General features: G+C 43.6%; 1 protein-coding gene across 1 annotated transcript; it reads right to left on the reverse strand.

Annotated features, from left to right (window-relative positions):
• Nucleotides 1–214: 214 nt before the first annotated feature.
• Nucleotides 215–24,618, reverse strand: LOC121543904 (DENN domain-containing protein 3-like). Its single transcript, XM_045213496.1, has 25 exons — nt 24,464–24,618; nt 24,042–24,330; nt 23,699–23,814; nt 23,408–23,535; nt 23,217–23,322; nt 22,846–22,965; nt 22,334–22,552; nt 21,944–22,059; nt 21,315–21,470; nt 20,929–21,025; nt 20,750–20,853; nt 18,343–18,527; nt 17,452–17,475; nt 16,853–17,012; nt 16,231–16,595; nt 14,800–15,059; nt 14,307–14,477; nt 12,403–12,532; nt 11,942–12,049; nt 9,438–9,577; nt 2,953–2,982; nt 1,971–1,995; nt 1,429–1,547; nt 1,095–1,232; nt 215–672 (listed from the first exon to the last, which is right to left on the reverse strand). The coding sequence occupies exons 1-25, from the start codon at nt 24,545–24,547 to the stop codon at nt 466–468; spliced, it is 3,597 nt and encodes a 1,198-aa protein (XP_045069431.1). The 5' UTR covers nt 24,548–24,618; the 3' UTR covers nt 215–465.
• Nucleotides 24,619–25,391: the final 773 nt, after the last annotated feature.

The following is a 25,391-nucleotide window of genomic DNA, read 5'->3' on the forward strand; positions in this document are numbered from 1 at the left end:
GACACAGAATCGAAGAATGTGAAAAACAAAATGGCCAGTCTTCAGTCTTTTATCCAGGAAAAACACATTTCAGAGCAATGCTTTGAAAAAACAAGAACAGTTTATAGTCTATGGCAGGGGCGTTGAACTCTGACCCTATGAGGTCCGGAGCCTGCTGCTTTTCTGTTCTACCTGATAATTCATTGCGCCCACCTGGTGTCCCAGGTCTAAATCAGTCCCTGATTAGAGGGAACAATGAAACAAAGCATTGAAACTGGCTTCGAGGTCCAGAGTTGAGTTTGAGGGGTCTATAGCTTCTTCAGACGTTTAGGACTCCTCAGGGTCTGCAGGGCTCTTCCTCTAACCTGGTCCCAGATCTATTTGTGCTGTTTAGGAAACTCCTGTCATTGTTGTGCCAAACGTTTTATTCACTTAAAAGAGTTGGCGAAACCACACAAACAGATATTGGACCAGGCTACTCGTTCTCTACTCGACCTTCCAAATGGCGATTTTGCCATCCTGGTAGGCGGAGCCGCTGAGTACATAGCGGTCCTCGGCAGAGCACAGTGCCTGGACACTGTCTGTGTGGGCCATCAGCTCCTTCGCCACACTGTGGCTCTCTGTGTCCACTACGTAGATCTTCCCACTCACCCTGCACTGGTCCGGGCTCGGCCCTCTGCAGCCAACCCAGATCTGGAGGAGGGAGGGGTAGAGACAAACAAGGAAGATAAGCTTGTTGAGGCTTTGCAGTTGTACTGTGACATTTACTACCTAAATAAAAAGCAGCGTTTGCTCTGGAAATGCAAATTCTCACTATGAGAAAGAAGAGAAATGAATGATGGTAGGGTGGAATGTATGGTATCATTTCTAAGTCCTGTACTATCTTAACTGCTACTTTGAAAGCTTTTGTAGAAATTGCAAAATTCTGAGAAAGACGATTGTTGACAGAATAATTTACTAAATTATTAGGCGCTGCTTATGAATGTGTTTTGTATGGGTTAATAGTAATGTGTTAAGAGGTTCTTATGTTGGTACCCTTCCAATAAAGTCTTACCAGCAAGAAAATGCAAAGAACAGCAGGTGTGAACATCCAACCGAGACCATTATTTTCTCACCTGATTCTTAACCTTGATCATACGGTTGACCCCTGTACAGTTCTGTAGCTGCACCCTCAGGAAAGGCTTGGTCAGGTCTTTAAAGTGCCAGAGACAGAGCTCATCAGAATCAGAACAGCTCGTCCACAACTGGCCCCTCTGAAAGAAACACACAGTGGACTGGTTTAGCCATCAGCTCATGACACTCGCATGACAAGCAAACTGACCGTTGCAAAAATACATTTTGCCTGGCTTGATTACTGAGACCACTTGGAGGCCAAGGTGAAGGGCCAGGATGAGATAAAGATCTTGGTTCAGTGAAATCTCCAAGATGAAGGGAACACAGGCCTACTACCTCTAAGAAGAGGATGAGGCTGCTGAACTCAGTGGGCATGCTCCATAGATCCTCAGGAAGTGTCATCTTACGAAGTGGGGATCCGTTCTTCCTCAGTTCAATGATGCCGTCTCTGGCACCTAGTCAACATAACAACAAATGGGAACTTTACCTCTACCTACATGTACATTACCTCAATTACCTCGACTAACCTGTACCCCCGCACATTGACTCGGTACCGCTACCCCCTGTATATAGCCTCGTTATTGTTATTTTATTGTTATTTTATTGTTTAGTAAATATTTTAGTAAAACTCTTATTTTTCTTTAAACTGCATTGTTGGTTATAGGCTTGTAAGTAAGCATTTCACGGTAAGGTGTGACAAACACAATTTGATTTGAACAAAAAAAAAACTTTTCTGTCTTTCACTTGACACACTTTTGTTAATTGATCATTGGCAGGGTATACAATACATGGGAGTATGTACAAAAATATAATAATAATAATAATAATAATAATAATATACAGTTAGAGTATAACTATGACTGAGTGAGTTTACTTACAGCACCACAGTGTTCCATTGAAGAGCTGAATGGACATAAGCCTATCACAGGTCAGTTGAAACTGCTTTTTCACTTTTAGCGTTGAGAGGTCCCACAGAATGACTGTTCCATCGGCACTACAGGAGTATGTCTGACTGGGACGGAGGAGAGGGACAGTTGGATTAAAACAAGCACCACGCAGAAGCCTGATTGTGGTTTAACTACTGAAGATTCACAGTGTTAAGTAGTGTCGTTTAAGTACACTACTGTCATCTGCTGGTTGGAAATAGGCATCACAACACTGAACACTCCACATTCTAAGAGCCTTGCAAAATTATACTGGGGTGATGTCAGTCAGAATATTAATAATATAATAATATGCCATTTAGCAGACGCTTTTATCCAAAGCGACTTATAGTCATGTGCGCATAAATTTTTACGTATGGGTGGTCCCGGGGATCGAACCCACTACCCTGGCGTTACAAGCGCCATGCTCTAGCAATTGAGCTACAGAGGACCACAATAACTACTTTCTGCAATAGGTGCATTGGTAATTTGAACAGGCAGTAAGAACACTTTATCCTTCCTTTGCAATAGAATCCTGGGTTAATAGTTTGTGAGGGTGAAGTGACAGTAGCATGAAGAGGACTCCGACTGTGTCCCAAATGGCACCCTATTCCCTATACACATACTGCGCTAATTTTTACCATATGAGCACTGGTCAAAAGGAGTGACCTATATAGGGAATAAGCTGCACTCTGGGACACAGACATACAGTACTATATGTGTAACATTTTACCTCATCTTGTCACTCTCCTCCAGGGCAAAGTCCATAACCTCATGCCTGTGCTCTGTCAGCTGCTTATTGCAGGACATGCTGCGAGTGTCAATTATGTAAATGATGGAATCCTGGGATTTTGTCTCTATAAGCTTGGCACATCTAGCCACTGGGATTTTTGCCCATTCTTCAAGACAAAACTGCTCCAGCTCCTTCAATCCATACTTGATCCTGGTCCAATCCCAGCATGCAGTTCTGTGCACATAATAAAGCCACGTATTCAGCACATACACACAGTGAGGGAAAAAAGTATTTGATCCCCTGCTGATTTTGTATGTTTGCCCACTGACAAATAAATTATCAGTCTATAATTTTAATGGTAGGTTTATTTGAACAGTGAGAGACAGAATAACAACAAAAAAATCCATGTCAAAAATGTTATAAATTGATTTGCATTTTAATTAGGGAAAGAAGTATTTGACCCCCTCTCAATCAGAAAGATTTCTGGCTCCCAGGTGTCTTTTATATAGGTAACGAGCTGAGATTAGGAGCACACTCTTAAAGGGAGTGCTCCTAATCTCAGTTTGTTACCTGTATAAAAGACACCTGTCCACAGAAGCAATCAATCAATCAGATTCAAAACTCTCCACCATGGCCAAGACCAAAGAGCTCTCCAAGGATGTCAGGGACAAGATTGCAGACCTACACAAGGCTGGAATGGGCTACAAGACCATCGCCAAGCAGCTTGGTGAGAAGGTGACAACAGTTGGTGCGATTATTCGCAAATGGAAGAAACACAAAAGAACTGTCAATCTCCCTCGACCTGGGGCTCCATGCAAGATCTCACCTCGTGGAGTTGCAATGATCATGAGAACTTTAAGGAATCAGCCCAGAACTACACAGGAGGATCTTACATTTTAGTCATTTAGCAGACGCTCTTATCCAGAGCGACTTACAGTTAATGAATACATATTTGTTTTATACTGGCCCCCCGTGGGAATCGAACCCACAACCCTGGCGTTGCAAACGCCATGCTCTATCAACTGAGCTACATCCCTGCTGGCCATTCCCTCCCCTACCCTGGACGACGCTGGGCCAATTGTGCGCCGCCCATGAGTCTCCCGGTCGCGGCCGGCTGCGACAGAGCCTGGATTCTAACCAGGATCTCTAGTGGCACAGTTAGCACTGCGATGCAGTGCCTTAGACCACTGCGCCACTCAGGAGTCAATGATCTCAAGGCAGCTGGGAGCATAGTCACCAAGAAAACCATTGGTAACACACTACGCCGTGAAGGACAGAAATCCTGCTGCGCCCGCAAGGTCCACCTGCTCAAGAAAGCACATATACAGGGCCGTCTGAAGTTTGCCAATGAACATCTGAATGATTCAGAGGAGAACTGGGTGAAAGTGTTGTGGTCAGATGAGACCAAAATGGAGCTCTTTGGCATCAACTCAAGGAGGAATGCTGCCTATGACCCCAAGAACACCATCCCCACCGTCAAACATGGAGGTGGAAACATTATGCTTTGGGGGTGTTTTTCTGCTAAGGGGACAGGACAACTTCACCGCATCAAAGGGACGATGGACAGGGCCATGTACCGTCAAATCTTGGGTGAGAACCTCCTTCCCTCAGCCAGGGCATTGAAAATGGGTCATGGATGGGTATTCCAGCATGACAATGACCCAAAACACACGGCCAAGGCAACAAAAGAGTGGCTCAAGAAGAAGCACATTAAGGTCCTGGAGTGGCCTAGCCAGTCTCCAGACCTTAATCCCATAGAAAATATTTGGAGGGAGCTGAAGGTTCGAGTTGCCAAACGTCAGCCTCGAAACCTTAATGACTTGGAGAAGATCTGCAAAGAGGAGTGGAACAAAATCCCTCCTGAGATGTGTGCAAACCTGGTGGCCAACTACAAGAAAGGTCTGACCTCTGTGATTGCCAACAAGGGTTTTGCCACCAAGTACTAGTAGAGGGGTCAAATACTTATTTCCCTCATTAAAATGCAAATAAATTTCTAACATTTTTGACATGCGTTTTTCTGGATTTTTTTGTTGTTATTCTGTCTCTCACTGTTCAAATAAACCTACCATTAAAATTATAGACTGATCATGACTTTTTCAGTGGGCAAACGTACAAAATCAGCAGGGGATCAAATACTTTTTCCCCCACTGTAATTAGCGTCCCAAATGGCACCAATTCCATATATAGTGCACTACTTTTGACCAAGGCCCATAGGGTTCTCGTCAAAAGAAGCGCACTATATAAGGAATAGGTGCTATTTTTGACGCAGACATACAGTGGGTTGCGAAAGTATTCACCCCCTTGGCATTTTTCCTATTTTGTTGCCTTACAACCTGGAATTAAAATTGATTTTTGGTGGGTTTGTATCATTTGATTTACACAACATGCCTACCACTTTGAAGATGCAAAATATGTTTTTATTGTGAAACAAACAAGAAATAAAACAAAAAAAACAGAAAACTTGAGCATGCATAACTATTCACCCCCCCAAAGTCAATACTTTGTAGAGCCACCTTTTGCAGCAATTACAGCTGCAAGTCTCTTGGGGTATGTCTCTATAAGCTTGGCACATCTAGCCACTGGGATTTTTGCCCATTCTTCAAGACAAAACTGCTCCAGCTCCTTCAAGTTGGATGGGTTCCGCTGGTGTACAGCAATATTTAAGTCATACCACAGATTCTCAATTGGATTGAGGTCTGGGCTTTGACTAGGCCATTCCAAGACATTTAAATGTTTCCCCTTAAACCACTCGAGTGTTGCTTTAGCAGTATGCTTAGGATCATTGTCCTGCTGGAAGGTGAACCTCCGTCCCAGTCTCAAATCTCTGGAAGACTGAAACAGGTTTCCCTCAAGAATTTGTGTTCCTGAGTGGCGCAGTGGTCTAAGGCACTGCATCGCAGTGCTAGCTGTGCCACTAGAGATCCTGATTCGAATCCAGGCTCTGTCGCAGCCGGCCGCGACCGGGAGACTCATGGGCGGTGCACAATTGGCCCAGCGTCGTCCAGGGTAGGGGAGGGAATGGCCGGCAGGGATGTAGCTCAGTTGATAGAGCATGGCGTTTGCAACGCCAGGGTTGTGGGTTTGTTTCCCACAGGGGGCCAATATAAAAAAAAAAATGTATTCACTAACTGTGAGTCGCTCTGGATAAGAGCGTCTGCTAAATGACTAAAATGTAAATGTAAGAATTTCCCTGTATTTAGCATCATTCCTTCAATTCTGACCAGTTTCCCAGTCCCTGCTGATGAAAAACATCCCAACAGCATGCTTCACTGTGGGGATCGTGTTCTCGGGGTGATGAGAGGTGTTGGGTTTGCGCCAGACATAGCATTTTCCTTGATGGCCAAAAAGCTCAATTTTAGTCTCATCTGACCAGAGTACCTTCTTCCATATGTTTGGGGAGTCTCCCACATGCCTTTTGGCGAACACCAAACATGTTTGCTTATTTTTTCTTTAAGCAATGGCTTTTTTCTGGCCACTCTTCCATAAAGCCCAGCTCTGTGGAGTGTACGGCTTAAAGTGGTCCTATGGACAGATACTCCAATCTCCGCTGTGGAGCTTTGCAGCTCCTTCAGGGTTATCTTTGGTCTCTTTGTTGCCTCTCTGATTAATCCCCTCCTTGCCTGGTCTGTGAGTTGTGGTGGGTGGCCCTCTCTTCGCAGGTCTGTTGTGGTGCCATTTTCTTTTCATTTTTTAATAATGGATTTAATGGTGTTCCGTGGGATGTTCAAAGTTTCTGATATTTTTTTATAACCCAACCCTGATCTGTACTTCTCCACAACTTTGTCCCTGACCTGTTTGGAGAGCTCCTAGCTCTTAATGGTGCCGCTTGCTTGGTGTTGCCCCTTGCTTAGTGGTGTTGCAGACTCTGGGGCCTTTCAGAACAGGTGTATATATACTGAGATCATGTGACAGATCATGTGACACTTAGATTGCACATAGGCAGCCTTTATTTAACTAATTATGTGACTTCTGAAGGTAATTGGTTGCACCAGATCTTATTTAGGGGCTTCATAGCAAAGGGGGTGAATAAATATGCACGCACCACTTTTCCGTTATTTATTTTATCGAATTTTTTGAAACAAGTTTTATTTTTTTATTTTTTTACTTCACCAATTTTGAGTATTTTGTGTATGTCCATTACATGAAATCCAAATAAAAATCCATTGAAATTACAGGTTGTAATGCAACAAAATAGAAAAAACACCAAGGGGGATGAATACTTTTGCAAGGCATATCCAGGTTTAATCCACTGTCATGTGAATGGTAGGAACTCCTGTTCCTGAGACCACAGAAATACATTACAGGACCACCAGGAGGAAACACTGTCAACAGAAGAAAAAGAGAGAGGGAGAGAGAGGAAATGAGAGATAGGAGAGAGAGAGAGAGAGAGAGAGAGAGAGAGAGAAAGAGAGAAAATGAGAGCTAGCGAGAGGGAGAGAGAGGGAGAGAGAGAAAGAGAGAGAGAAAGAGAGAAAATGAGAGCTAGAGAGAGGGAGAAAGAGAGAGAAAGAGAGAGAGAAAGAGAGAAAATGAGAGCTAGAGAGGGAGAGAGAGAGAGAGAGAGAGAGAGAGAGAGAGAGAGAGAGAGAGAGAGAGAGAGAGAGAGAGAGTGAAACAGAGCGAGCTAGAGAGTGAGAGGGAGAGAGAGAGAGGGAGAGAGAGAGAGAACAAGTGAAACAGAGCTAGAGAGTGAGAGGGAAAGAGAGTGAGCGAGAGTGAGAGTGAAACAGAGCTAGAGAGTGAGAGTGAGAGTGAGAGTGAGAGTGAGAGTGAGAGAGAGAGAGAGAGAGGGGGAGAACAAGTGAAACAGAGCTAGAGAGGGAGAGAGAGAGAGAGACAGAGAGAAAGAGATCACTGTGTACTTAATTCAATATAACAATTTATTTTCAATGGCTATCTGTAAGCATTTTCACTGAAACAAAGGACATGTTCCAATATCCACACTAGCATATAACCCTTAGAATGCATGGCCAAATCCAATGCTTCTCTCTAAGTGATATGCTACTATAATGTGAATAGTGGAACAAAGCCTAGCAGGGAGGCTTGAGTGATAGGCCAGGGAGAGTGCAGGGGAAATGGTACAGTGGGGGAAAAAAGTATTTAGTCAGCCACCAATTGTGCAAGTTCTCCCACTTAAAAAGATGAGAGAGGCCTGTAATTTTCATCATAGGTACACGTCAACTATGACAGACAAAATGAGGAAAAAAAATCCAGAAAATCACATTGTAGGATTTTTTATGAATTTATTTGCAAATTATGGTGGAAAATAAGTATTTGGTCAATAACAAAAGTTTCTCAATACTTTGTTATATACCCTTTGTTGGCAATGACACAGGTCAAACGTTTTCTGTAAGTCTTCACAAGGTTTTCACACACTGCTGCTGGTATTTTGGCCCATTCCTCCATGCATATCTCCTCTAGAGCAGTGATGTTTTGGGGCTGTCGCTGGGCAACACGGACTTTCAACTCCCTCCAAAGATTTTCTATGGGGTTGAGATCTGGAGACTCCAGGACCTTGAAATGCTTCTTACGAAGCCACTCCTTCGTTGGCCAGGCGGTGTGTTTGGGATCATTGTCATGCTGAAAGACCCAGCCACGTTTCATCTTCAATGCCCTTGCTGATGGAAGGAGGTTTTCACTCAAAATCTCACGATACATGGCCCCATTCATTCTTTCCTTTACACGGATCAGTCGTCCTGGTCCCTTTGCAGAAAAACAGCCCCAAAGTATGATGTTTTCACTCCCATGCTTCACAGTAGGTATGGTGTTCTTTGGATGCAACTCAGCATTCTTTGTCCTCCAAACACGACGAGTTGAGTTTTTACCAAAAAGTTATATTTTGGTTTCATCTGACCATATGACATTCTCCCAATCCTCTTCTGGATGCACTCTAGCAAACTTCAGACGGGCCTAGACATGTACTGGCTTAAGCAGGGGGACACGTCTAGCACTGCAGGATTTGAGTCCCTGGCGGCGTAGTGTGTTATTGATGTTAGGCTTTGTTACTTTGGTCCCAGCTCTCTGCAGGTCATTCACTAGGTCCCCCCGTGTGGTTCTGGGATTTTTGCTCACCGTTCTTGTGATCATTTTGACCCCACAGGGTGAGATCTTGCGTGGAGCCCCAGATCGAGGGAGATTATCAGTGGTCTTGAATGTCTTCCATTTCCTAATAATTGCTCCCACAGTTGATTTCTTCAAACCAAGCTGCTTACCTATTACAGAGTCAGTCTTCCCAGCCTGGTGCAGGTCTACAATTTTGTTTCTGGTGTCATTTGACAGCTCTTTGGTCTTGGCCATAGTGGAGTTTGGAGTGTGACTGTTTGAGGTTGTGGACAGGTGTCTTTTATACTGAAAACAAGTTCAAACAGGTGCCATTAATACAGGTAACGAGTGGAGGACAGAGGAGCCTCTTAAAGAAGAAGTTATAGGTCTGTGAGAGCCAGAAATCTTGCTTGTTTGTAGGTGACCAAATACTTATTTTCCACCATAATTTGCAAATAAATTCATTAAAAATCCTACAATGTGATTTTCTGGATTTTCTTTTCTCAATTTGTCTGTCATAGTTGACGTGTACCTATGATGAAAATTACAGGCCTCTCTCATCTTTTTAAGTGGGAGAACTTGCACAATTGGTGGCTGACTAAATACTTTTTTTCCCCACTGTATGTGTATGCTTGCAGACATCATACCAGTTGGGAGGATCCCACTTGAATACAGTTCTGCTGCATGGACCAGCTGGCTGCATCAAACAAGACCACCCTCCCACCACTGAGGGCACACCACAGCTTGGGGTTCCCATCTCCGTCTGCCTCCGAGTAACTCAACTGGCCTGGATAGACAGAGAGAGAGACTGGATAGTCAGTCACAGCAGTTCAGCTTTTACCTGTGAATGTCTACATCAACATCAAATACACTAAACCTGTACAATCCATGGGTCAGTCAGTCAATGGATACACCCACAGTCATATACAGTGGGGAGAACAAGTATTTGATACACTGCCGATTTTGCAGGTTTTCCTACTTACAAAGCATGTAGAGGTCTGTAATTTTTATCATAGGTACACTTCAACTGTGAGAGACGGAATCTAAAACAAAAATCCAGAAAATCACATTGTATGATTTTTAAGTAATTCATTTGCATTTTATTGCATGACATAAGTATTTGATCACCTACCAACCAGTAAGAATTCCGGCTCTCACAGACCTGTTAGTTTTTCTTTAAGAAGCCCTCCTGTTCTCCACTCATTACCTGTATTAACTGCACCTGTTTGAACTCGTTACCTGTATAAAAGACACCTGTCCACACACTCAATCAAACAGACTCCAACCTCTCCACAATGGCCAAGACCAGAGAGCTGTGTAAGGACATCAGGGATAAAATTGTAGACCTGCACAAGGCTGGGATGGGCTACACGACAATAGGCAAGCAGCTTGGTGAGAAGGCAACAACTGTTGGCGCAATTATTAGAAAATGGAAGAAGTTCAAGATGACGGTCAATCACCCTCGGTCTGGGGCTCCATGCAAGATCTCACCTCGTGGGGCATCAATGATCATGAGGAAGGTGAGGAATCAGCCCAGAACCACACGGCAGGACCTGGTCAATGACCTGAAGAGAGCTGGGACCACAGTCTCAAAGAAAACTATTAGTAACACACTACGCCGTCATGGATTAAAATCCTGCAGCGCACGCAAGGTCCCCCTGCTCAAGCCAGCGCATGTCCAGGCCCGTCTGAAGTTTGCCAATGACCATCTGGATGATCCAGAGGAGGAATGGGAGAAGGTCATGTGGTCTGATGAGACAAAAATAGAGCTTTTTGGTCTAAACTCCACTCGCCGTGTTTGGAGGAAGAAGAAGGATGAGTACAACCCCAAGAACACCATCCCAACCGTGAAGCATGGAGGTGGAAAACATCATTCTTTGGGGATGCTTTTCTGCAAAGGGGACAGGACGACTGCACCGTATTGAGGGGAGGATGGATGGGGCCATGTATCACGAGATCTTGGCCAACAACCTCCTTCCCTCAGTAAGAGCATTGAAGATGGGTCGTGGCTGGGTCTTCCAGCATGACAACGACCCGAAACACACAGCCAGGGCAACTAAGGAGTGGCTCCGTAAGAAGCATCTCAAGGTCCTGGAGTGGCCTAGCAAGTCTCCAGACCTGAACCCAATAGAAAATCTTTGGAGGGAGCTGAAAGTCAGTTTTGCGGAGCTGACAGCCCCGAAACCTGAAGGATCTGGAGAAGGTCTGTATGGAGGAGTGGGCCAAAATCCGTGCTGCAGTGTGTGCAAACCTGGTCAAGACCTACAGGAAACGTATGATCTCTGTAATTGCAAACAAAGGTTTCTGCACCAAATATTAAGTTCTGCTTTTCTGATGTATCAAATACTTATGTCATGCAATAAAATGCAAATTAATTACTTAAAAATCATACAATGTGATTTTCTTGGATTTTTTAGATTCCATCTCTCACAGTTGAAGTGTACCTATGATAAAAATTACAGACCTCTACATGCTTTGTAAGTAGGAAAACCTGCAAAATCGGCAGTGTATCAAATACTTGTTCTCCCCACTGTATATATATTATGTGTATATGGTATATAGCTCTCCATTACAACATATAATGTTTTTTTCAGTGCCTTTGAGATCATATTACGTTTGTTGACTCATACTGTACAGTATAACATGTTCATAAGTTACCACACCTGACAAGTGTGAAGAAATTAGACAAAAGTTCACAATACATGCGCATGTACTCGTCTAAGTAAACAGCTGAGAGTAGACAAACAATTAGACCTGTCTGGGTGCTTTCCACTAGTGTGTATTTGCAGCCAACAAAGATGGCTTCAAAGCTCCTCTGGTTTTCAACTCAGATGTATTACTGATGCTAAATTGGTCAATTTAACACCGTCCACCATCATGTCATCTTGTGACTGTCTCAGATAACACAGAGAGAGACCATGGCTAGCAATGATGGCCAGTTCACTGGTTGCATAGCAACAAGATGGTCAATATGTATCAGCACATCTCTTCATGTACTTAACTGGACATGTTAGGACATGCACTTAACTGGACATGTTAGGACATGCACTTAACTGGCAGGTAAACAACTTCTATCTTACAGGCAGATACATCAGAGTGAAGATAAGAGACTGAAACTATCATAAAAACTCAGCGGTCTATATCCCCTCACCTGGTGTGTAGAGTAAGACCTGTACAGTCTGGGGAGCTGGGAGGTCAAGCGATGGATTGATCTTGTGTTTCAACGTCTCCGATGTCGTCTTCGGAACCATCATAGGAACTGCTCACAGACAGGAGACAAAATGACATCATGGCATCATATCAGAAGATTATTCACTATCCTGATTACAGAAAATCACAATGAATATCAAACACTATTGTTCTTCAGAGGGTCATACAATGTCATTGATTTAGTTGTATACTTGATCCTTGAACTCCGAGGGCTGGTTTCCTGGAAACTCCTGGACTAAATACATTTTTCAATGATTCTCCATTGAGTTTGTATTTTATTCCAGGACTAGGCTAAATCTGTGTCCGGAACCCCCCACCCTTAAAAATACAAATGGTAAAGCTTACAGCTGATTTATATGCACACAAAAAAAATCAACAGTGTATCTGGACCATAATGCATACCTTCATGTTTCACTCTGTCAAAGTATGCCAGTTTGGAGGCAGCAAATATGGCCTTCTGGGTCTGAAGGCTCCCAACCACAGCATCCATGAGCAGGACGTTAGTCAAAGCCTGCTGCATGTACTGAGGATCCTTAAAGGGAACATGACAACTTATACACACACTGCCTTTACTGAGGATCCTTAAAGGGAACATGACAACTTATACACACACTGCATGTATTGAGGATCCTTAAAGGGAACATGAGAACTTACACACACTGCATGTACAGAGGATCCTTAAAGGGAACATGACAACTTATACACACACTGCCTGTACTGAGGATCCTTAAAGGGAACATGACAACTTATACACACACTGCATGTATTGAGGATCCTTAAAGGGAACATGATAACTTATACACACTGCATGTACTGAGGATCCTTAAGGGAACATGACAACTTATACACACACTTCCTGTACTAATCATCCTTAAAGGGAACATGAAAACTTCTACACACACTGCCTGTACTGAGGATCCTTAAAGGGAACATGACAACATACACACACTTCCTGTACTAAGGATCCTTAAAGGGAACATGATAACTTCTACACACACTGCCTGTACTGAGGATCCTTAAAGGGAACATGACAACTTCTACACACACTGCCTGTACTGAGGATCCTTAAAGGGAACATGACAACATACACACACTTCCTGTACTAAGGATCCTTAAAGGGAACATGATAACTTCTACACACACTTCCTGTACTGAGGATCCTATTAGAGAGATATATACAACCTACTACACACTACAATGTACAATGAGTAGGGCCAATTAACCAGAGATCACATTAACAGGAAAAAATCATTAGGACAAAATATAATGTTTTCCACAAGAGCAGAGGGGTGGGACAAGCCTGTACCGTATGATTAATATCACTTTAGGAAGCTTGCAGGAAACCATCAGGCCAGAGGGGCGGGACAAACCTGTACCGTAAGATTAATATCACTTCAGGAAGCCTGCAGGAAACCATCAGGCCAGAGGGGCGGGACAAGCCTGTACCGTAAGATTAATATCACTTTAGGAAGCTTGCAGGAAACCATCAGGCTAGATGGGCGGGACAAGCCTGTACCGTAAGATTAATATCACTTTAGGAAGCCTGCAGGAAACCATCAGGCCAGAGGGGCGGGACAAGCCTGTCCCGTAAGATTAATATCACTTTAGGAAGCTTGCAGGAAACCATCAGGCCAGAGGGGCGGGACAAGCCTGTACCGTAAGATTAATATCACTTTAGGAAGCCTGCAGGAAACCATCAGGCCAGAGGGGTGGGACAAGCCTGTACCGTAAGATTAATATCACTTTAGGAAGCTTGCAGGAAACCATCAGGCCAGAGGGGCGGGACAAGCCTGTACCGTAAGATTAATATCACTTCAGGAAGCCTGCAGAAAACGACCAGGCCAGTGTTTTCCCCAGTGTAAAAAAAAAAGAAGGAAAGTGTGATTTAGGAAACAACAGCTTTTTTAGAAAGGATGCTGTAGTTTGAGAAAGGATGCCGTTGTGACCTTAGGAAATGTCTGCTGCCAAAAGTGCCAACCGATCTTTCATAATAAAAGAATAAAATAAAAGAATGTGACATGTTTTTCAAGACTATGAATAACCACAGGACGCATTCAGGAGGGCAAAATGGACTATGCTAATATTTCTACCCACACGTTCCACAAAGTGTTTAACAGAAGTCACTGCACTGCTTAACAGCTTTTGCTTCCTTCAGACAGCTGCGCCACCGAAAATATAGCAATTCCACAGTGCGGGTTGTGGTATTTCAAGCTGAGTTAGTTGAATGAATTCGACTTGGTTACATACAGTATACCCTACTGAATGCAGCACCAGTCTTTGAGATCATGTCAAAGTTTATATCCTACCTTGTGGACATCTGCCATCCTCCTCCCAGCCCACATCTCTTTGACCATGAGGTTCCACAGGTCACACTCAGACTTCAGGTTGGCCTCAAACACCTCCTTCCTCAGACTGCACTTGATCTTCAGAGACGGGATCCTCAGCAGCAGGAACGGAGCAAAGGAGATTTTCACCTCCTGAAAGGGGGATACCTAGTCAGTTGGACAACTGAATGCATTCAACTGAAATGTGATGAGAGGAATATCAGATGAGTCATCGTCATCATGACATATTTTCCTTTGAACAAAGCCAAACATTGAAGGCAATACACTGTAGTCATACCAATGTACCCTTCCGTATTATTAATTACTCAGTGAGTTTCCAAAAGCTTCATAGCACTAAGATCATCTTTCGTCCATTGCCTATACTTGCCAAATATTATTTTAGTACTACAAAGCTTTCAGAGAACTCATCCCTGAACAGTCCTACTACTACTGCCTAAACATAAAGTAACCACACCTCTATGTCTCTGAACTTGGTGATCTCGATAAACCCAGGCCTCCCGTCAGTGAGCAGGAAGAGCCTCTTCTGTGTCATGGCGATCTTGCCCACTCCCTGGTTGGTTTTGACGGAGCAGGACAGCTTGTAGACACACTCGTTGTTGTCCAGGTGCTCTATGACCTCAGCTGGCAGGTGAACGTCCTGGGCCTCCACCTCCGTCTCCTTCCAGAAGGTGTAGAACACACGGAACACCTCTGGGTCAATCTGCTTCTGTTGCCCTTGAAACACAGGTAACCTACTCTTAGAAGAAATATCAACTCCAATCTTCAAGGAGCCATTCTTTGTATGAGTCGTGGTGTGAATCTAAACAAGGCATGACAAGCCTCAGCAGCCTGAAGAGAACATGCTCATCAAACGCACATTAAAACCATGCAAATGCATTCCATCATTTTAGTTTGATGTTCATGCATGTCATACAAGCCAATAGAAACAAGCTACTTCAAACAGCATCCATTGTAAACAGGAACACTGTGTTTTGTCAAAGCAAAGAGCACACGTATACGTCTTTCATAGCTGAAGACGCCCCATTAAACAACAGCCATACATCTCATGTATGATGTCATGGAACGAGCGTTAAATCCAAGCAGAGATGAAGATGGAGAGAAAAATCTGAGATGCCACATGAGTCCCGCTGACCCGTCATACGATGGGATGCTGCAGGCAAACTGGACATAGGCCTAGTCTTTTGCTTACCATCCAATAAGGAGTCGATGTAAAATACTGATTTGGAGGGACTCCTCATGGCTGAATCCAAACCCAAGTCACTCTTACAAGATCCTATTAATAAAGTAAGGATAATCAGATGACACACACCGTGTTCCTAGGCAGAGTAGTACTGTATTTCAAACTGTATTAACAGATCAATCACTTGTTTATTATTATGGGTGTTCTTATTGTTATAGTACAACCATACTGTACTGCTCATGTATTTCCATGTCCTGTCAATGAGAGGCCTGACCGCTAAGTCACTTTCCCACAGTGAGAGCCTCAAACAGCCTATGGATAGTAAATCTCAACTTACCCTCAAAGAGCCTATGGATGGTAAATCTCAATTTACCCACAGTGAGAGCCTCAAACAGCCTATGGATGGTAAATCTCTAATTACCCACAGTGAGAGCCTCAAACATCCTATGGATGGTAAATCTCAATTTACCCACAGTGAGAGCCTCAAACAGCCTACGGATGGGTAAGTCACTTACCCACAGTGAGAGCCTCAAACAGCCTATGGATGGTAAATCTCAATTTACCCACAGTGAGAGCCTCAAACAGCCTACGGATGGGTAAGTCACTTACCCACAGTGAGAGCCTCAAACAGCCTATGGATGGTAAGTCTCAACTTACCCACAGTGAGAGCCTCAGACAGCCAATGGATGGTAAATCTCAACTTACCCACAGTGAGAGCCTCAAACAACCTATGGATGGTGGTGACGTCTTTCACAATCCCAGACTCCTGGATGCGCTTCACAAAGTCCTCCTGCAGCATGTGGGTTTTAGGGAGCTGAAACTTCTTCACGTGGTCGTCAGCTTGGACCAGCACCATCTCGTTGTCTGTCTTCACCTTGAAGATGAGCCGCTTGAGCTCTGGCCGCTGGTCTGCCTGGGAGCGCTCGTCCTTCTGCAGCGAGTCCACTAGCGTCTTCACCAGGACGGTGGGGAAGATCTCGATGTCCGTCTTGTAGAGGTTCTGGAAGTCGCTGAGGGCGTCAAGACGCTTGGAACACAGCGTGTTCATGAAGCCGCACAGGTAGAAGTACCTTGGAAATAGGGAAAGGGTTGTATGGACAGTAGTGTGACGTATGTAGTGCGTATTCTGACCGGTTGGACACACACTAATGCGCCCTCTCTCTTTCTCGCTCACCAGGTGCCTCTCGTTGCTACCGGCAGGAGCATTGCCTTTGTAAACTTGGCGGTTTGGTCACTTTATGAGGACTTTTTTAGATGTAGTTTGTTTAAAGTGTGGCTTCACAAATATAAATGAGTAAACCTAATGTTCTAAACAAAGCAGAAGTACCTGGCCAGGAGAGTGGAGTTCTCAGGAGGAACACAGAAGATGGCCTTCCCCAGTAGTATGATCAGCTCTCCGTAGTAGTTCTGGACATAGTGGTGCACCATAGGAGGAGGAAACTCTGGCAGCTTGAAGATCTTCACAGGCTTGGGCGGGATCTTGAGGGCTGTGTAGAAAAAGAGAAAAAGACTGACACTGTAAACATAGGAGCCTTAAAGGAAAATTACAAAACAAATTACTTCATATTTATCATCTCCAGCACCACCCCAACATCAAAATATGTTAAAATGGCGCGTTTCTATGTTTTATAGTAAAAAAGATAGAGGGGGATAAGTGTTTTCAATTACATCAACCAATAACTAGACAATTAGTAAGCAATTAGTAGGTAATGCCTCCTCATAATTGGTTAATATCACATGACGCTCACCAATGATGTCATTGGAACGCTTAACTCCCTCAATCTTTTTTACTACAAAATATAGAAACGTGCCATTTTCACATATGTTGATGTTGGGGTGGTGCTGGAGATGATGAATATAAAGTTGAACATTTGTGAAATGTCCCTTTTTAAGATGAATCTTCTTGTTCACAGAAGGCCTAATGACTTGCACTTGACTTTAACCTTCCTGCTTACTCCCTCCTAATTCCAGTAACCTTCCAACTGGGATTTCTGGAAAACCTGGGAATATGGGGAAAGTTACTGGAATTTTTTAACCCTATTAGAAAAAAAAGTGCTATCTAGAACGTAAAAGGGTTCTTCGTCTGTCCCCATAGGAGGACCCTTTGAAGAACCCTTTTTGGTTCCAGGTAGAACCAGAGATACGTAACACTACATTGTTTGTGTTATAACAGTGTGAAGTCAGTTTTCATTAGCTGACAACAACAGACATGACTTGTTATGACATCTGTTATGACAGTGTTATGTAAAGTAGCCTTTTAGAAGGACGTTTCAAGGAAAGTGTAAGCGCATAATGTTACTGAGTAATGTTAATGTAACCGTGTAATGTTACTAACCTCACAGTATATGTGTTAATCAGTGTGTAGCTATTATTAGTCCTCCCACTGCTAGGGTTGTAAAATTACAGTAACTTTCCCAAAATGATCTGGTTTTCCAGAAATCCCGTTTGGATGATTTCCTGTTTACACCCTCCTAATTCCAGTAATCTTCCAACCAGGATTTCTGGAAAACCTGGGAATTTGGGGAAAGTTACTGGAAGTTTGTAACCCTCTTAGAAAAAAAAAGGTGCGATCTAGAACCTAAAAGGGTTCTTCGGCTGTCCCCATAGGATAAGAGGACCCTTTGAAGAACCCTTTTTGGTTCCAGGTAGAACGCTTTTGGGTTCCATGTACAACCCTTTCCACAGAGAGTTCTATATGGAACCCAAAAGGGTTCTAACTAGAACCAAAAAGGGTTCTACCTGGAACCAAAAAGGGTTACCCTATGGGGACAGCTCAAAGAACCGTTTTAGAACCCTTTTTTCTAAGAGTGTACTCACCACTCTCAGGGATGATGATCTTCTTGAGGGAGGTATGTCTGAGGAGGTTGAGGGGGCGCTCCTCTCCCAGGTTGGGGAGGCTCATCCCCAGCCTCTTGTTCAGATGGTTCTCTGGGCGGCTGCTATACTTCCTGGCCATCTCCTGCATGGTGGGCCTCCTGGGGATGTCGATCATCGCCTTCATTCTGACATGGGACAAATACCATACAGACCCTAAATACCATACAGACCCTAAATACCATACATGACTGTATACCATACAGTACCCTAAATACCATACAGTACCCTAAATACCATACAGACCCTAAATACCATACAGACCCTAAATACCATACAGTACCCTAAAAACCATACAGGACTGTATACCATACAGACCCTAAATACCATACAGGACTGTATACGATACAGACCCTAAATACCATACAGACCCTAAATACCATACAGACCCTAAATACCATACAGTACCCTAAATACCATACAGTACCCTAAATACCATACAGGACTGTATACCATACATACCCTAAATACCATAAGGACTGTATACCATACAGACCCTAAATACCATACAGGACTGTATACCATACAGACCCTAAATACCATACAGGACTGTATACCATACAGACCCTAAATACCATACAGACCCTAAATACCATAAAATGACTGTATACCATACAGACCCTAAATACCATACAAGACCCTAAATACCATACAAGACCCTAAATACCATGCAATACCCTAAATACCATACAAGACCCTAAATACCATACAAGACCCTAAATACCATGCAATACCCTAAATACCATACAAGACCCTAAATACCATACAAGACCCTAAATACCATGCAATACCCTAAATACCATACAATACCCTAAATACCATACAAGACCCTAAACCTGTCATAGATTTAGCATGTTTGCAGTGGGGTGTTATGTAACAGAATTCAATAATTTCCCAAATCGCTCCTCCAGTACCCCTAGCCACTCCAGTTTCTTTCACTTTATCTATTCCAGCACTAGCACACCTGATTCAACTGGTCAACTAATCATCCAGTCTAACTGGTCAACTAATCATCCAGCCTAACTGGTCAACTAATCATCCAGCCTAACTGGTCAACTAATCATCCAGCCTAACTGGTCAACTAATCATCCAGTCTAACTGGTCAACTAATCATCCAGCCTAACTGGTCAACTAATCATCAAGCCTAACTGGTCAACTAATCATCAAGCCTAACTGGTCAACTAATCATCAAGCCTAACTGGTCAACTAATCATCCAGCCTAACTGGTCAACTAATCATCCAGCCTAACTGGTCAACTAATCATCCAGCCTAACTGGTCAACTAATCATCCAGCCTAACTGGTCAACTAATCATCCAGCCTAACTGGTCAACTAATCATCCAGCCTAACTGGTCAACTAATCATCCAGCCTAACTGGTCAACTAATCATCAAGCCTAACTGGTCAACTAATCATCAAGCCTAACTGGTCAACTAATCATCAAGCCTAACTGGTCAACTAATCATCAAGCCTAACTGGTCAACTAATCATCCAGCCTAACTGGTCAACTAATCATCCAGCCTAACTGGTCAACTAATCATCCAGCCTAACTGGTCAACTAATCATCCAGCCTAACTGGTCAACTAATCATCCAGCCTAACTGGTCAACTAATCATCAAGCCTAACTGGTCAACTAATCATCCAGCCTAACTGGTCAACTAATCATCCAGCCTAACTGGTCAACTAATCATCCAGCCTAACTGGTCAACTAATCATCAAGCCTAACTGGTCAACTAATCATCAAGCCTAACTGCTCAACTAATCATCAAGCCTAACTGGTCAACTAATCATCCAGCCTAACTGGTCAACTAATCATCCAGCCTAACTGGTCAACTAATCATCCAGCCTAACTGGTCAACTAATCATCCAGCCTAACTGGTCAACTAATCATCCAGCCTAACTGGTCAACTAATCATCAAGCCTAACTGGTCAACTAATCATCCAGCCTAACTGGTCAACTAATCATTCAGCCTAACTGGTCAACTAATCATCGAAGCTCTCAAACACTGTAAATGGATGGGGGTTCTCGAAGAGAGGTTTGAGAAAAAACCCTCCGCTGTACATTCAAATATTGAACAATGATACAACATCCAACAGACTGGATAACTGGATCAGACTTGTAGAGAAACTCTTCCTTTGATGTTAACAAAGCATGTTTGCAGCGGTGTGTTCTATAAAATAATTATGTGACTGAATAATTGGACTGAATTCCATAACATGTCCAGGCAGGTTACCAGTGGTGCCATAACTCAGGATTCATTCTAACCATCACTGTACCCATCAGGGAGAAAAGTGATTTGGAGGGTAGGGGAAGGGATATGCAGGAATGGGATATTGTAAGTGAGAGCTTACTTCTGTGTCTCTGAGCGAGTGTTGACTTCCATGCGTGTGAAAGCATCCATCTTCCTATTGAGGCGGTCCTTCAGGAATGAATGAAAGATATGTGTCTCCAAGACCTACACGGACACACAGGTATAAATTGACCGTAGGAATCAACCGTACTCTTTATAGCGATAGTGATCAACATGTACCTTTTTATAAAAGGGTTGGTCAGCTAGCTCTCTGGTCTTCAGGAACTCTTCACTATTAAACACTCTGTGTTCATAGTTCAGGTGACCACTGACATCCCTGATGAAAGGCGGAAATGCAACGGACCATTAATACACAGGCTACATTAGGAAATATAACATCTTCGTACACCTCACCGGGGTGACTTCCTCCTTATAGAAAACAACACCAACAAAATCTCACATATGCCACTATTAGCTCTTCCCAGTGTGGGCATTCCTCAAGGGAGAGCAGTCTTGGCAGATTTGAATTTACTTGTTGATGTCTGTAAGCAGGAAGTCCACCCGCTGTGTATGATGATGTCATACTTTAAGCACCTCAGAAAAAGAGTATGAACAGTACGACTGACCTGAACATGTTGACAATTAACTCCAAGGTAACCTTCTGTATTTCCCAGTTCAGGTTCTGCTGCCATTTTCTTCTCAGCATGCGCATCTCGTTAATGTCTGCGCCGGCCCCTTGGTGACACACCTCTAGATCATATTGTAGCTGGAGGCCTTTCCTCCTGTAGAGCAGCAGGAGGACAAAAAACTGTTGTTCACTCACTGACACAAAAAACAATGTTATATAAACATGACTGTTCGTGCCAGAATGTGAGTGATAACTGATGTGATATTCTACCTCTCAATATCCTCATTCTGTGTTATTGAGACAATGGATGTCTCATTTCAGTTGTAGTGAGCTTCAGCACAGAACAGAGCACATAGTCTGCATTGTCTATGTATTCCTCCTGTTATAATGTTTTTCTCTCTGCATTGTTGGGAAGGGCCCGCAAGTAAGCATTTCACTGTTAGTCGACACTTGTTCTTTACGAAGCATGTCACAAATAAAATGTTATTTGATTCTCAAATCGCACCCTATTTCCTATATAGTGCACTACTTTTTACCAGGGCCCATAAGACTCTGGTCAAAAGTAGTACACTATTCCCTAGTAGTGCACTATATAGGGAACAGGGTGCCATTTGGAATGTGTCCTACCGCTTGGTAAAACACTCTGCTGAAGCGAAGGGGACATCTGGTAGGTCGACAGTCTCTGAGCAGGAGGACGACACTGTTCCATCATCGATATTAATCAAGATCAGGTCGTCTGTTTCCTGTCATAGAGAATAGAAGAGAGTTCCAAAAACATTCAAAAGTCAAAGCTTTCTTTCTCCAACTGCTATGACATTTCAACTGTTTGGAAACGGAACAAGACACTAAAACCAAGCAGTAGGTCTAAACACTGTATATGGACAGATGGACACTTGTCATGAAAATCATATTGTTGTCCAACATCAAATAACATAACAAAGACATAACCATGGTTATATAAAGGATGTACCAAGGTTGTAATAAAGAAACTACTACTACTAATACAAAGCTTCCTACCGCAGCGACCTCCTCAAAGTGGTTGAGGTGGCAGCCCATGAGGAAGGCGGTGGGGGCCATGACGAAGTCCAGCATCTGGCCTGAGAGGATGGGCACGTAGGGGTGTTGCCAGTGGAGGGGGTGGATGTAGACCATGAAACACTCTGCCACCAGGGTGAGGCGGGCCCAGTCAGCTGAGAAGAACACTACCCTCTGCTCCATCAAGATACCAGTGATGATCTGGACAAACCAACACAGGGCCAGGGGTCAATACAACCAGAGGAGAGGAGAGGAGAGGAGAGGAGAGGAGAGGAGCGGAGCGGAGAGGAGAGGAGAGGAGAGGAGAGGAGAGGAGAGGAGAGGAGAGGAGAGGAGAGGAGAGGAGAGGAGAGGAGAGGAGAGGAGAGGAGAGGAGAACTGTATTGTCCATTGAAACAGACATTTGTGTTGCCAGACTGGGATGAAGTTAAAACACCACTCCGAACACTTCAGTTGAATGGCTCGTTGTAGAAAATGCTGTTACCTGTCCTCACCTGTAAAATCTGTTTGGACCTAAAGCACAGGAAGGGCAAATGGAGGTCCAGGTCTACAACGGGGTGATCCTTATCCTCTCTGGAAGGTAGTACGATCATCAGGGGTCTCAGGTTGAACACCTGGGCACAGTCAGGGGTGAATACATCATCAACATCACTACACATTCAGGTAGTAGTAGTAGTAGAGTGTTTTGTATTTTTGGGTCATTTTTATTCAGACCGTTGGATGGAGAGAGGGGGAGACGTGAGGGACCGAGGAGGAATCAAACCCTAACAATGCATTGTCCATGTAGAGTGACTGGTGTTAAAATACAACCAACCACTGGTACTTCAGTTAGCCTAGCAGTTTGGATAGATATAAAGCAGCTCACCACATGTAGATGTCCAGGGGGTGGAATGGGCACCAGAGCCAGTTTGGCTGCAAATTCCTTCACCCTCTCTTCAGACAACCTGCATGTTCTAAGCTGTACCAACAAACTACGGAAGTGTACAGAAGAGAATTAAAGATTTAAGAAATGACAATACACAGATACGGCTGTACTGAAGATGTATTGACCCTTACCAAGACAGACAGTCCTTGAGAGCATTGTAGTAAGGATGCTTGGATATGACACAGAAGGCATAAGCAATGCAGAGCTTAGTGGTCTTGGTGGATGACCAGTGTCCATTCTGATAGAACATTGACCCTTCCTATGAGGACAGAAGTGACAAATCAACTGTCTGAGCATTGAGTCTTTCGCAGGAAGAAGCGTCATAATAGCGAAAGCGTTTAACACAGTGTTTTGTTTTGCACAGCTTTATAATGAAAATGATCATATGTTTATGAAGGAGAATAAAAAGGGAAGCCTCACACCTGAAATGGTCTATAACACTGAACAACCACTCCATGGGTTTGGTTACCGAACACATCCGTGAAGACTAGAAAGTGAAAGCGCTCTTCTTTTGGTTCATTTGTTACTTGAAGCCCCCCTGATTTCAGAAAAGAATGATTATTTGTATCTCTCTATTGTTAGACAGTGCATTGGGCAATGTCTTCGAGCTAATGTTTTAATGCAATGACATTGTAAATAGGGATGTCTGTCAGCCTTCATTTTGGTATGGCGTTTACCTCAAGTCAAGTCAAAACAAGTCAAGTAATCTTTATAATCCCAACAATGACAAATTTAACTGGCTATCAGCTTCACGATATACTCTACCTGGAAAGCAGAGTTGGGGCAGGGCCATGAGGTCGATGTCCTTGGGGACGCTGACATCCTCCGTTATAGTGGCCCCCTCACTGCTCCCTGCCCCTCCAGGGCCACTAGGAGCCACCACTGGCCTCTCCTTCTTCTTGATAAAGGACCGTCTGCATTGGACTTGACTGAAGGTTCTGGGGCCACCAGACTCATCGGCATTCTCTTTGGTCACAAACGGAGGCACGTGGACTTGCAAGACCTCTGAGTCTAAAAAAGGGACGTCTGTTGTCCTGTTGCCCTGCTGTAAAGACTAAACAGAACATTCCACGTTAACCTCCATTTTACAGACAGGGCACATAGGGCTTTTTGATTCAATATTTATTCAACAACAACCTAGCCTAATAAGCTTTGTATAAAAAATTGCATTTGCTGATTGGCATTACCTGGTAGACATCCTTGAGTTGATCCCCAGAGGCTCCGACGACAACACATGCTTCCAGTAACCCTGAGGGAAGATGGTCTGCCATCAGAACCTGACTTTCCTCCTCTGTACCTCAGGCTCACAATGGTGGAATCACATCCAAGCATGGGATCTGTGCTTTGGAGGAGCAAGCGAGAGAGAGGGTGAGAGAGAGAGAGAGAGAAAGAAAGAGAAAAAGGGTGAGAGAGAGAGACAGAGAAAGAGATTGTTCTTCAGAAACAGGAGTCACACTCCTTGGCTTGTTCATTTGGGCAAGTTGTTTTACCCTTGATCACAGCACCTGGATAACAAGATAAAGAACACATGACATCCTGCTTATTATATCACCTTTTAATAGATATTCCCAACAACAACAACATCAAGCCGAGAGGCCCGCAGGCTTGAAACACAGTTCACCTGATCACTACTAGGCCAATACACCAAATGCTCTGAGAAACCATTAAAAAATGTGTCAAAAGCAACCATGGAATCACCTCGCCAAACAACAAAGCAGAGTTGGTGGACATACAGCTGTAGTCATGTAAAGTACAAGCTCTTCTCCTCTGTAAAGGCAGCCACCTAAGGAGATAAAAGATACACCAACTTTAATTGCATTTCCCTGCTTGAGGGGCAGTTCTGAGCAAATTGGATTAATGTGTGCTGAAGACAGAGATACCCTTTAATAGGTCACTGAGAAAACTCTACAGAGTGATGGGTGGGTGGATGGCCTAGTGCTACTGTATTGAAAATAAGTGCCTTTTGAGATTTCAATTTTTTAAAAATAAAAATCTCTTTGGCATCTACAATAGACCTGTGATTTTCTAATGGGCTGTCTGAAAGGCGACCAGTCACCAGTTCCTGCATTCCTTTGCATAGGAGAACAACAAGTGTTCATATGATACACATGAATC

The sequence above is a fragment of the Coregonus clupeaformis genome, unplaced genomic scaffold (assembly GCF_020615455.1).
Source record: "Coregonus clupeaformis isolate EN_2021a unplaced genomic scaffold, ASM2061545v1 scaf0115, whole genome shotgun sequence".
NCBI lineage: Eukaryota > Metazoa > Chordata > Actinopteri > Salmoniformes > Salmonidae > Coregonus > Coregonus clupeaformis.